The 13272-nt window shown below is 39.0% G+C and overlaps 3 protein-coding genes across 3 annotated transcripts; all 3 read right to left on the bottom strand.

Moving 5' to 3' along the window:
* Positions 1–1812: 1812 nt before the first annotated feature.
* On the bottom strand, positions 1813–5087 carry LOC103436112 (protein FMP32, mitochondrial-like). The gene is made up of 7 exons (XM_070814822.1): positions 4269–5087; positions 3895–4026; positions 3720–3779; positions 2532–2608; positions 2366–2422; positions 2191–2257; positions 1813–2102 (listed from the first exon to the last, which is right to left on the bottom strand). Exons 1-7 carry the CDS (start codon positions 4467–4469, stop codon positions 1983–1985), a joined length of 714 nt encoding a protein of 237 aa, XP_070670923.1. The 5' UTR covers positions 4470–5087; the 3' UTR covers positions 1813–1982.
* Positions 5088–5148: 61 nt separating this feature from the next.
* Positions 5149–7892, bottom strand: LOC103436115 (uncharacterized). The gene is made up of 5 exons (XM_008374533.4): positions 7538–7892; positions 6874–7037; positions 6078–6153; positions 5709–5778; positions 5149–5607 (listed from the first exon to the last, which is right to left on the bottom strand). Exons 1-5 carry the CDS (start codon positions 7692–7694, stop codon positions 5487–5489), a joined length of 588 nt encoding a protein of 195 aa, XP_008372755.3. The 5' UTR covers positions 7695–7892; the 3' UTR covers positions 5149–5486.
* A 640-nt stretch (positions 7893–8532) lies between these two features.
* On the bottom strand, positions 8533–13112 carry LOC103436114 (uncharacterized). Its single transcript, XM_008374532.4, has 15 exons — positions 12604–13112; positions 12350–12431; positions 11611–12252; positions 11205–11370; positions 10944–11096; positions 10646–10743; positions 10412–10503; positions 10226–10296; positions 9996–10131; positions 9700–9759; positions 9537–9619; positions 9379–9455; positions 9220–9290; positions 9000–9057; positions 8533–8852 (listed from the first exon to the last, which is right to left on the bottom strand). The coding sequence occupies exons 1-15, from the start codon at positions 12960–12962 to the stop codon at positions 8730–8732; spliced, it is 2271 nt and encodes a 756-aa protein (XP_008372754.2). The 5' UTR covers positions 12963–13112; the 3' UTR covers positions 8533–8729.
* Positions 13113–13272: the final 160 nt, after the last annotated feature.

Genomic DNA, 13272 nt, shown 5'->3' with positions numbered 1-13272 from the left:
TCTTGTATGATCCCTTTATTATTGGGCCAAATTTTGACTAAGGCCTATACCAGGCTACCAGCTCAAAATCCTGTGAGTAAAAGGTGTTGACCCAGCCAAACCCAACCCATCACTTACTGAAATTTAAGAATAGTATTGTGTCGATTTTGTCCTGTCCGTCGTTATCAAATTTTCCCTTTGAACTTGAATTTTAAGAGCAACGCTAGCGTTGCTGGTTGCTCGGGCGACAGGCGAGGAGAAAGGGCCCGAGGGCCGGTGGGAGCAACTCCAGCGGGGAAGGGCCCGAGTGAGGGTGGGAGCCCGAGGGGGAGGCCCGTGGAAAATTGACAGGCCTGGCCCCCGAGCCTTGTGACGTCAGGCTGACGCAAGGGCTGGGTCCGGCTTTTTATTTTTATTTTTTTTGTGTCAGGAGCGTGCCCCTCACTCGCGAGTGGGGCCGCGTAGCCCGACAGGATTTCAGGGGGATGGCCCGCGCGCCAGTTACGGTTGGGAAGCCACGTGGCTTCCCACGGTCCGTTAGATCCCAACGGTTCTTTAATAAGAACCGTCCGATTTACAACGGTAAAAAAAAAAAAAAAACTGATTTTATATCAACCGTTCGATCTGAGATCAACTGTTGATATTAATCTGCTTTATAAATTAAAAAAAATAGTTTTAAAATTAAGAAAAGTTACCGTTGTGACACGTGGCACAATCTGGAGTGTTGGAATTCAAAATTTTTAAATCCAACGGCAGAGATTAATTATTTGAATAAAAATTTTAAAAATCCGAAAAAATTGTAAAAAATCTGAAAAAAATTTGTAAAAATTTGTTTTTACTTTTCTATAAATACCACTTCTTCTCCATCTACCTTACACCACAATTTCATATTTTCTCAACTATTTTCTCATCTTTTCGGATAATGACACGTGACGCAATTTTGAACGAGTTAAAATCTGATCGAAATCTATCGTCAAAAATTCTCAAAAGACAACGACACGTGGCACAATGACATTGGATAAAAATCTTATCGAAATCCATCTCTAAATAATTTTTTTTTATATAAAATGACACGTGGCACAACAATAACGATTTAAAAAATCTTATCCGAAATTACAAATAATTTTATTTTGTATTATTTAAACAAACAAAAAAAACTAATATTTTATTGCCTATTGCCAGGAGAAGGGCTCCAATGGTGGAGATGCAAATGGCAATTACTGTTCATTAATGTCAGTTACTATTCATTCAAGGCAGTTACTGTTCAATAGGGTGGATTCAATAGTGGATTGCCAGGATGAGGGCTCTATAGGTGGAGTTGCTCTAACTAGAGGTAGTCTTATCCACACACCATTTTTACTTTTTTGAACATCTTTCGGTCATCTGGTCAAATCAATTGAAGAGCAATGACAAAAACTTAACAAGGATACGTGAGAAGTAAAAATAGATGTGAATCACACTATCCTTTAACTAGTAACCCCCTACACTATTGCATATAACCAATTTTTCCCTCCATGGTCGTTCACATTTCATTTAAATTTTATTTAAAAAATAAAATTTTAAAAGAAGAGGAACAAATACAAACAACATTTAATGCCCGACATCGACACGTGGCTCTTCTAAAATGTAAAACCGAATGGAAGGTGACAAAACACGACACTATGGGGAAATTGGCAATTTATAATAGTTCAAGAAGAAAATTGCCAAACTAAATGTTTAGCGGGAAAATCGGCAGTAGGGTACAAGTTCAATGGAAAATTGACAAACGAAACTACTCAATACATCAGATCCTTAACCAACAAATACTGAAAGGAAAAAAAAAGGGACAATAAGTTGAGTTTTACGTAATTGAATTCTTCCTTGGATCCCACTTACAATGTAATGACTACGCCTTATCTTTCACATCTTCATCACATTTCTTAAAATTACAACAGCTTGAAAAGAATGGAACATTTCCCAGTTTTCCCCTATTGGGATTTGTCGTCGTTATCCATAGAACAAGTTTACATCAGGATACGGAGTACAGCAAGACCGACAGCAGATATCGAAACAAGAGTACCTATGCAGTATTTTATGACATCGTATTTTGCTGCTTCCACCTGAGCCCTTAAAGCATGAATTTCCTGATAGTAATATGTAAGTAAGCGTTAGTGAAAGGACCGTGCGGTGCGCTCCTAGTTCTAATTGAAAAACTAGTCACCCAATTCTTACCCGATCAAGTTTGTTAGTGAGGTTATTTGTTTCAGCATTCTGATTAGATAGCTCTTCTCGTATCCTCCTGCATTTATCAACCATATGAATGAACAAAGAGAGCCAATATCATGACTCAAACAGAGGTTTTGACGAACTCAGAGAATACTATGCATTATTTAACGTATTCACTTACCCTCTTTCCAGGTTCAAGTCCAACCGCTGTCCTGCGGTAACTTTGTCGATTTCATACCTGCATCACAATGAAAACATTTGCACTGTAATGATGATTATAGAAAGCAACCACAAATTCACATAGAAACAGACAGAAAATGACGGTAAAGTAACTCCACTACTCAGACCTCAATTCACTGCGCATCTTCTCTATATCATTCCGAAGTTTTTCAGTCTCGTGTTGCAACAAAGAAAAATGGTGTCCCTGCATAACATTTTTTTTTTTTCAGAGAACCAATGGCACTATCCCAGGAACTAATAAACATTTATTTTTCTTTGCAATGATTGTTTAGGGAACATCGAGGTCCAGCCTCGTTAGAAAAGTCTTCCAGGAACTTTTAAACAAAGACCTTAATGACGTCAACGTCACTTCGAAAAACACCATAACTATCCTTCTTGTGATAAAGAAAGGGAGAGAGATAAAGACATGGCTGTCAACCTTGAAAAATGTAATCACTGTAACAACTAAGGAATTCATATTCCGGACCAGTTATGCTGCTGAACTAAAATAAATTCAGCTTGAAAAAAATGTAGAAATACAGATAATTCAAATCCATTCTACTAAACTGAAAAAATGTCAATGTCATAAAACATTGGTTCCAAATGGGTTGTTTGATTCCATTCCAGTGCCCATATATGCTGGAACCTATGAATTGAGAATAACCCCTTTGATCATGTAGGAGGTTATGAGATGAAATGTCGACCACAGTAACTAAACGTATGGCTGAAATCCTAAATGTTTGGCTGCCAGTAAGATCCACAGTCAGAAGCACACCCCACCATGCTACAGCCACTCAGAAAATGGAGACATCATATTTTAGGTACATGAACACTACTAAACATCCGAAAGAAGGTAGTTGATGTCCACAATATATATGATCCACGCCAGGATGGGGTCCAATCATTTATCATAATGCCGTCATACGCATACAAAAAGGGTGGGGGCTCAGGGCATAATTCATGAAGATCACTAATAGTGCAACTGAAAATTACGAGTAGCCTTGCATTCATGTCTACGGATGTTAACAGGAGCTTGGAGACAACATCATCATTGAAAACCCAAAATGCAGTCCCATTGGCATATCGTCAATAATTTGGAAATCATTTATACACAAGACAAACACAAATAAAGACCAAGCTTAATCCAGAAATTCCAATCAGTCAATGTTTGCATGCATAACAGTAATAAGATTTGAAACGGCAACTAGAACAGAATCATCCAAATATCAACATAACCAGGAAGAAAAAGCTACAACTAAATACAAACCACGATCTCATAGTATTGGTAATGACTAACGGAAAGAGCTAGTAAGTACCTGCGCACTTTGAATTTCGGATTTGAATTTGGACAAGTTGGATTCTTGGATCATTTCCGTCTATAAACAATTACGCAAAACATACGTTTAGATACAAGCATCATGATTTGATGAACAACATACACAGACGTAATCAGTAAACGGGGAAATTAGAGTAAACATGAAAACTCCTTACTTTCTGCATCTCTCCTTTGGTAACAAATGAATGAGACACATTTTCCAAGCTGTCATTCAAAACTTCAGTAATGGCAGCAGTTATCGCCTCCGCGTGCTTTGAGGGGACGCCTTGTCCCTCTAATCTCCTAACCTAAACACAATGCAGCACATAATTACCAACAACTGCAACTTCTCTAATCTCACTGTAAATTTTTCATCATTTGACTTTTCACAATCATGCAACAACAAAAACAACAAAGCATTTTCCCACTAAGTAGGGTCCGCCGTATGAATCCTAGAACGTCATTGCACTGTATTATGTCTTTTCACAATCATGCAATTTTCAAAAATTCAAATTATCATTTCTCATGAGAAAGCGATTCGATTACTCACCAGAGCTAATGTATCGACGAGAAACAACCGCTTTCCATTTGATTTGACTAGCTGAGAAGTCAGCCTGCAATCCAAATGCCTGTACTCCACCGACGGAGACACCGTTCTCGAAGCACCACCGGGCCCTCCGAAACCGGATAATCCGATCCCCGACCCGGTGCCCAATTGGGCGACCCGTCTGCAAGCCGCAGCAGCGGCCATTGGAATTCGATTTCCGCACCTGATTCCTCAATGCTAATCTCAATCTCAATCCCTCAATCGATTCCGAATCAAAACCTTCAATCGGTTGGCTGCCGTGAATCTGCACGCACGGAGAAGAAATGTTGACCGTTTGGCTGCCGAGAAAACGATAGGATTACACGGAAAGTTACGAGAAAATGATGACCAATCCGATCCAGTACCTATCCCTATCCGGAAAGTTACGAGCCGGAGAGCTAGGAGCAATACATAGTAATTTTCCCACTGAGAGATCCTGGAGGACTGGATAGGATTGTTGTCCCCTGTCCGTCTCGAGATTCGCGAAACATAAAAGATGGAGGGTACCGGGAGATCCTGTTGATTTCGCGGTTTGCTGCCTCCTTTGGTTAAATTAGCCTGTGTGCCAAACAGCGCAAACCTTTTCTTTTCTTTTTTTGGAAGAAATCCAACATGGAAAGAGTTTCCAAATTTTGTCTTACTCCTTCGAGGAATTCAATTTCGACGGGTTACGGCTAATTTCGTGACAGATGCTTTTGGCTTCATCTGAGAGGTCATAGATTCTAATCAAGTTTCAGAGCACTTGCGTTATCAGTTGTTTCAATGTTTAATTTTGATCGTTTTGCATAAAATCACTTATACAGAAGAATACTAGAAGCGCTTCTCTTCATAAGTGATTTTGGGCTTCCCAAAATAGGCCCTAATTGTCTCGAGGCCCATAGGTTTCTCTTATTAATCTGCTCGCATTACATGAACTAGAAAAATCTTGTATACAACCCATGAATATAACTTTTCTCTTACACTAATACGCTCATATGTTAGTCACGCGACCAGTTCTACGATGGGAAAGTTATCTACAAGGGTTATATACAAGAATCGTAACGCAAAAGTACTGTAAACGATTGTCATGTAGCAAATATGGAATCAAGCTGACTCGAAGACGAATATAGCAGATATGGAATCAAGCCGAATCCTGCTTCTCGAGTTATTTGTTTATTCGTCTGGTTTTTTCAACAAGCAATCTTACTTTGGTCGCCCTCTGTACGAGTATAGAAACTCGTAGATACTTCCTTTTATGTACTTCCCAACTCTACGTATGTTCTTAGTCACCCCTGAAGCAACAAGATCTGCGTTTCTTGTAAACCTATACATTCATTAACAAACCCATTACGAATAAGGCATAACGTTTCAGAAAACTAGGATTCCATAATTGTCACTTGAATAGTCGAAGAATCTTATGCTTGCCTGTTGAAGAAGAGACTTCCGGCTGACTGAGGCGGTTGCTGCCTCTGAGTCTGAGGGACTTCATGATCATCTAAAAGGTAATCACAGACGATAAATAAAGCGACAACAAATGTTTAATGTAACATTTGACCTTAACTTAAGTGCACAAGTACTTTTCGAAATCATTCTAGAAACCAAACACTAGTTTATACATCATTTCTAACCAATGTGAAAATCTGTTCAACCAAAGTAACTTACGCGACCTCATTATCTGCGTGCCAGTTTTGCAGGAAAAGTCTTGACTACATTGGAGGCGAACTACTGTAGGCAAAACCTAGAAAGAGAGATGCAAGGGAAAAAAGGCGGGTAAACAAAAATTCAATTCCTTACCCCGTTTGTGAGGGACATGGGCAGAAACAGGAGCGGCAGCAGGTGTCTTTTGATTCATTCTTTTGCCAACCAAAAGCTGCAGTAACTCATGTCAGTCAGAATGCTTGGCTAAACAAAGATTAATGTAGGGAGAAGCACTTTATGTAGAAATTTCATGTGTCGAGAAAGTCAGCTTCTGCATAGACTTAATTACTTCCAGTTTTCTAAGCACCAAACGCATTGATCCAACTCCAAATTGCACCAGAAGCTCACAAGTCACATCCTCTAATGAATGGTTCATAGCTTGTTATCATGCAATATATTTAGATCTTGTATAGCATGATCTGATAAGAGCTCACTATTCAAGGGCTTGTTTGGATTAGGTTTGATAATTCACTATATTTAAGGTATGTTACAGAATAAATGAAAAAATTGCGTCCAACTTTTTGAAGATAGAAGATGGATAACCCATCAAGGAAACTTATCCCTTGCAATCACCCCAAAATTGTAGGATTACAAGGATAACCTCCTCCATGACTACTCCCCTCAAAATGAAAAATCATTCACCTCTATTGTCAAGTGAATTATAAGAGTTATCCATTCCGGTCCTGTCCTAGGCATCAAATGAGCCCTAAAAGGATAAAAGTAAAAGCTAATCCAATTAATATAAAAGAAACACGAAAAACGACTTGCAAAGCTCCATGTATTGAAGAAATCAGTTAAGGTCAATTGCCCACATCTCATATTAGCACATAATAGAATGTTTTACTCTCTGTGTTTTTATGTGAGGGCTTAGGAGAGAGGAGACATATTTAACCTCGAGACCGTAGCAAACGGGCAATTCTGGTTGTTCCTTGGAATGGTCTTTCGTAATTCGATCCAAATACAGAGAGTAACCAGCACAAGCATAACGAAATTCAGTAAGATGTCGATCATCTTTAGAAGCTTTCATTTCAGTTTCTGCAACTATTGACTGAGGCACTGGTCACCAAAATCTGCATATTAGTAGCTAGTCCAATAAAACAACGATAGAACGAATTTCAACTGACAAAAAGAAGAAAAAACACCAAACCAACAATCTCAACTACAAAAAAAGGCGGTTCAAAAATCTAAATTGCAAAAATGGCGAAGAAAGATAAACCCTTTATAGGAAAATATAAGCAGATTGCAGCTCAAAGGTGATGACTTTGGTTAATTTCCTAAGCAAAATTATCATCATTAATCTCAAATTTAAGGCGAAATGCTAAAACGAAAAAAAGAGAAACTTTTGCAATAAACTCAAGCCAATACAAAACCAGAATCCAGAAGTTGAAACCCTAGTTTTCAAAATTCAAAAGAAAGAGTACCAAAAGTTCCGCAATTGGTAAGATTTGTGGTAATAAAATTGGTGCGTTGGTGAAGAACTAACGTTTTCTTATAAAAAATTTCTCGGGAACCAAACAGAAAATAGCGAAGAGGAGAGAAAAAGGGAAAGAGGAGACCTTCGGGGATGGCGCGAGGAATGCCGACGCAGAGAGGATTGTAAACCTTGGATTTGAGGGCGGAGGAATAATAGAGTGTTCCTTTGCATGATCTGCCTTTTTTGGAGGCTTTTGATTGGTCCGGGAGCTCGTCTTTGCCATTGTTGTTCGTATCCATGGCGGCCCTCGTCGTCGTCGTCGTCGTCGTCGTCGTCACTGTGCCATCTGTGACTGTCTTCTTCTCATCGTGTCGCGGTCGCTGTCTCGTTTGTATACCCCCATTTTGCTCGGGTGGCCCCACACATGGTTTTTAACTCGCACGGAGTGCTCTCTCCTCTCGCTTACGAATTTACCGGACTATTTTTTTTTTTTTTATGATTAAAGTTGAGCTTTAGCATTCCTTTAAAATAATATGCAACGCAACCGAGTTTAGTTAAATTCGTTAAAATCTTACCTTTCTTACTATAAAAACTAGTTTGGATATGCTTTTAAAATGATTGAAAGCGCTTTTGATAAAAATATTTTTGGAACCAATTTTTAGTAAAAATACAAGTAAATTCTGAAAAAAACACTTAAAATGCTTTTGGAACAAAAAAACATTTTCTCTAAAAGTGTTTTCAGTCATTTTAAAAGCACATCCAAACGAGTCATAAATCTCTAATCTTTCTTTTCATAGTTTAGGTAAATTTAGCATTAAGTTTCTTTTTGTTTATCAAAATGAGCTGAATGGAAAGTTCAAATTCATGGGTTTTGCATTAAGCTCATATAATCATCTTTCTTTCACTTTGTTAGTCGATGTGATCAATTCCGTTCAAGTTTTCAAAATAGCAAAAGTTTTTCATGTGTATTAACCCTTGGGACAATTTACTCCATATGTTTCACTCCGGTGGCCAGCAATGTAAAGGGAGGGGGCAGGGGCGTCGGTGGTAGCAACCGTCGAGGAAGGGGATTGGGGGCGGTGGAATTCGGTATGGTATATAGGCGGGTTCAGTCGGACCTTTTTCTGCGAGTGTAAGAGGCACAATATGTACACATTTTATTCACAAAAAATGGAACCTTTTTTTGTTCTCTTACAAATATATGGAAGATATACGAAGCAAGAAGCTCGATCCAGTTGCGTTCTCTCTCTTCTTGGTCCTTGCAAATACGAAACTCGTACTAATAAACTGGGAATGAAACTAAGAAAAGAAGGTGACGTAGCACAAGGTAAAGTTTATTTTATGCAAATCATGCTCCTGTGAACGGGATAATAGCCTTCCAGTTCAACCAGCTCCAGGATCTGCTTTGTAGACCAAAGATAGGAAGAGTGCGAATCAATTATGTCCGTTACATCCACCTGCAAAAACGGAAAAAATACTGATATTGTTAAGGCGATTATTCATAAAAGCCGACATGGTTGTAAAGCATTGGATAAAGCAAGGAATTGAAAGAAATATCTTCAATCCGATATCGAATAGTAGAGAGAGAGAGAGAGAGAGCTCACATTCTCAATCCCTTGAACATTGATTGGTTGAATTCCAGCTAATCCTCGAGAAAGTAGACTGTTCATTACGTGATCATTAGTTACAGTCGTGGGAAATCAGCAAATTAACATCAGCTCGTAAGCTAGTTCAAGGTCGAGATGAACTCTCATTTGTGTTTGTGTATGTGTGTATGTGTGTATGTGACCAAAGGCTCCCCCAAAACAACCATTATGCATATACCTAGCACGGAAAGCAACCCCAAGCATCCAATCATTTGTGGAGTACGCATTCACAAATCTTCCAGCCACCATCTGCAAATAGCAGGACGAGAAAAAAAAATGTAAATTCTGCAAAGTTCAGTAGTGGAAAAAAAATTAAATAAATAAGAATTTTAATAACCTTTCTAGCAGCTTCCCATTTCTCATCTGCAATCGAGATGGGTGCTCCAAGCAGAACAACTCGTTCTACAAGTTCAGCTGCCAATATTGAGAATAAATAACGACTATTAATTCAGGTAGAGACGATTGATAAGAAACTATCAATTTATTATCGCTTACCATGATGTTCAGTTTCTGCCAAACACTGGAGACACTTGAAAATTACTCGTGCTCCAAGTGAGAAACCCACAAGTGTTACAGGCCTGAAATTCACAAAATGGATTTTTGTTTTGTTATGATTGGTTTTTCAGGAATGTTAGTGCTTTGAAGTTACGATATATACCTGTTCCCATGAACTCCCTTTAGTAACACCTCAGCAAGAAGCTTTCCTGCTTTGTCTGACCTGGAATTGAAAAAAAAAAGTAGAACTAGCTGTCTAGCTATTAATTCATGACAAATACTACTTATGTAATTACTAAAACTTGAATATCTTCTTAGGACGGTTCATCACAAAGTGCTTCGTACCATCTAATGAATAATTCCTGCAATCATAACAACAGCTTTTGGAAACCATATGTAAATAGGAAGTAACTGAAACGAGAGGTTTCCCCACTCTTCCCAGTAAGAGAGAAAAAGGACCTGTCCACGGCAATTGCCCATTTGCTGTCTATAAAAGCAGTAGCTGCAAGTAATGTTGCTGGCCAAGCAAATGCAGTTACAAGAGTGCCTAACACAGTCATCATTGCACCTTGCTTCATCAAACCCATTGCAAGTGCTACATCAACCAGTGGCAAAATCATTACCCCGGGCAACTTTTATCATCATAGTAGTACTAAAAAAAATAGTAGCCATGGGTCCAAAATAATTACTTGAGGTAAGCCAATCCTGAATTGCAGTGCTCACTGCAATTAAATTCTTAGACTCCCAGAGCACTGCATACCTATAGATTCATTAAGGTCAAAATAGATAAATCGTCTATTCATTCCATTTATGGATTAACACTCATGTAATTTCAAGTTTTTCAAACATGTTGGAGAGTGGTAAAATGACTGTACCTTTCCAAATTGTCATCATGTCCCTCCCAAGGCTTCATAAAGTCTTCCTCATCAAACACAAATCCTGAAACCAAGATCTCGACTGCTAGCCTCTGAAACATAAAGTGAGTAAAATTACAGTTTGAAGCAATAATAGATAGATAGATAGATAGATAGATAGATAGATAGATAGATAGAGAAATATATCTCTATGTGTGTGTGAGAAAGAGAGAGAGAGAGGATAGCCAAACTCACGCCCTGGTTATGATTTTCTCCAATAGCTTTGAACTCAAATTGATCGACACCTCCAGTTCTTCTAGCCATTTTGCTCCCTGTGAGTCCAGCTCCAGCAGCTTGATTGGACAGAATGAGCAATAATCCATAATTTAGTTTGCAAAACAGCAATATGAAATATGAAACTGTTTGTAGAAAACATTTTAACTAAGTAAGAAAATCTATATAAATCATGAAGATATTTCCCACATAAACAAAATATTAAATCCAAAGATTCTAAAAGAAGCCCCCAAAAACAAAAACTTAACCACTTAATCACCTCCAAATGATGCAGCAACAACAACAGAACCAGCAACAGATCCTGCAGCAGTTGCAGCTGCGGCAAACCCACTTGCTCCAATGACTGGGATGATAGTGCCCAATGTTGGAGCTAGAGCACCAAGTCCTGCAGCAATTGCGGGGGCTGCTAGTCCTGCAGAATAGTAAAACTACATGAATTGCAATGCAGAACCAAAACCTATAAATCTGATAGGAAATTAAATTCACCAGCAACAAGGAAAAAATCTTTAGGATCTATTACCACCAGTTATTGTCAACAACGCTCCTCCAGTTATTGCAGCAGCACCAATGATACCACCACGCTTCCATTTAGCCCATTTGTCTTTTGGTGATTGGGTTCCTTCTTTTTCTTCTTCTTGTTTTACTAATGCCATTGCAGAGCAAGCAACCATTGTCTCAATGGCTTCCTACAAAGCAATTTTTTTTTTGGGGGGGGGAATCATAAAAGATCACCATAAACAATCAGGGAATGCAGTTACGGTCAATTTGTGTCAAAATAAGATACTAATCTGATCGTCATCATTAATGATAAAAATGCCGAGGTTTCTTTTCATATTGATCATCCTTCTAGACACCTAACATAAGTAAGAACATTATCTACCTAAGCATATCTGGAATAGGGTACTCAGAGGGACAAGTACACATACCATTTTCATCCATTTGACGTCAAGCCAAGTTGCTAGCAAACGCAGAGCTACACGATGCCGAGCATCGTAACCCTTTCTCCGACGGGTACATTTCTTCTTCTCTTCACGTTTATCAGCCAGACAAGCTGTAAGAAGTTCATAGAGAACTGTAACTTTCCTCTCATAACTGAGCATTGTCAACTCTCCAATAGTTTTGTCACGAATGTCACTGGTAGACACAACTGCGTCTTTAACCCTAACCAGATTACCACCAGTCCCGTGCAGATTTTCCAATTGCGAGTCCACTTCTTCAATTTTTTGTTTCACATTAGCTGTGGAGCATTTCTCCATCAGCTTCTCCAAATGCTCATCCACATCTTCCCTTTTTTGCTTCACCACAGCTGTGGACCCTTTCTCCTGTGAAGTTCCCAACTTCCCATCCGCCGCCTCAATGTTCTCTTTCACCTCAGTTGTGGAGAACTTCTCGCGACATTCATTTTCATATTCACGATGCTTTTCCATCTTCGACTGGGAAGACTCGTGATCCTTTTCCATGCTAGACGCCATAGCGTCAATACCTTTTGACAACGCAAGCTCTTGATCTGAATTTTCTGAAGCATCCTTACCATCACGACCACCTTCTTCAGCAAGCAACCTCAAGAACTATGACAAAAATCAAAATCAATAACAAAAACGAAACCCGAAACCTGAAAAACCCCGAATAAATTGTTTATCGAGATATTGCAACAAACGAACTTACAGCTCCAACATGATGGCTAGCAGGAGAAGTAGCAGCACTCTCCTGAAGTCCAGACCATGCTGCAGAATCAATCTCCAGAAACCTATTCACAATGCCTCAGGTAATCAAAACCCTAGAATTCAAATCCCTAAATATGAATTACTGTCCTAAATTCCCAACAATCTCAGCACCCAAACAGGGCAACCAAAATTTTCTACGATCACCTCAAATACATAAATAAAATAAAAAACTCAAAATTGAAGAAGAAAGTGGACCTGAAAACGGGTGGGAGGAGACCCGAGTTTTCGTGGACCCAGAGATCCGGGTCGTCGGAGACGGAGTCGGCGCTGCTGACGCTGCTGGTCCGCTCCTCCGTCGACTCTTCTTCTTGTGATGACAATCGCAGAGGGCGCGTCTGGTGGATCTGAGCCTGATGAAGAGCGAACGCGAACAGAGCTCCGGCGGCGTACCGCTGCGTCGGCGTCAGATACGACGGCGGGGCCATGAGTGATGCCACCTGAAGCCTCGAATGAACTGAAATTTTTTTGAAATCCTGAAATTTGTCCTGACTACTTCTACATTGCTTGTCCACGCGGCAACGTGAAGAGTTGTTTTCGATACATTTGATATACATGTCAATTCATGTTGTTTATTTTATATAGTTTTATTTATTTCATGAAATTTCTTAAGTCAAATAATTTCATTTTTATAAAATAAATAAAAAGTCAAAGTATTTTATTTCTTTCCCTTTAAAAAAAAAATGTTTCCAGCCACTCAGTACTACATTCTAGTGGTATTCCTCTTCGCTTGAAAATGAAAGGTCTTAGGTTTGAATCTCGTGAATAGAAAATTCGATACCAAATTAGGTTGCCTACTATGTGGCTTAGCCGAACTCCCCCTCCTCTTAATATAAAATATCGATGTTCTCAAACAAAAAAAAAACA

This window comes from Malus domestica, chromosome 15 (assembly GCF_042453785.1).
Source record: "Malus domestica chromosome 15, GDT2T_hap1".
Taxonomy (NCBI): Eukaryota; Viridiplantae; Streptophyta; class Magnoliopsida; order Rosales; family Rosaceae; genus Malus; species Malus domestica.
This window is presented reverse-complemented; position numbering and strand designations above follow the sequence as displayed.

Excerpts from the sequence above, each read along its gene's own strand:
- LOC103436112 (XM_070814822.1), bottom strand. The coding sequence starts at position 4,469 with ATGGCCGCTGCTGCGGCTTGCAGACGGGTCGCCCAATTGGGCACCGGG. Across the intron at positions 2,609-3,719 it reads CCGAAATTCAAAGTGCGCAG|GGACACCATTTTTCTTTGTT; the intron begins GTACTTACTAGC and ends AATGTTATGCAG. Across the intron at positions 2,103-2,190 it reads TCACTAACAAACTTGATCGG|GAAATTCATGCTTTAAGGGC; the intron begins GTAAGAATTGGG and ends TATTACTATCAG.
- LOC103436115 (XM_008374533.4), bottom strand. The coding sequence starts at position 7,694 with ATGGATACGAACAACAATGGCAAAGACGAGCTCCCGGACCAATCAAAA. Across the intron at positions 7,038-7,537 it reads TCCTCGCGCCATCCCCGAAG|TGCCTCAGTCAATAGTTGCA; the intron begins GTCTCCTCTTTC and ends TTTGGTGACCAG. Across the intron at positions 6,154-6,873 it reads CCGTTTGCTACGGTCTCGAG|CTTTTGGTTGGCAAAAGAAT; the intron begins GTTAAATATGTC and ends GAGTTACTGCAG.
- LOC103436114 (XM_008374532.4), bottom strand. The coding sequence starts at position 12,962 with ATGTATATCAAATGTATCGAAAACAACTCTTCACGTTGCCGCGTGGAC. Across the intron at positions 10,744-10,943 it reads TGTTGCTGCATCATTTGGAG|CTGCTGGAGCTGGACTCACA; the intron begins GTGATTAAGTGG and ends TGTCCAATCAAG. Across the intron at positions 9,620-9,699 it reads AAGGGAGTTCATGGGAACAG|GCCTGTAACACTTGTGGGTT; the intron begins GTATATATCGTA and ends TGTGAATTTCAG.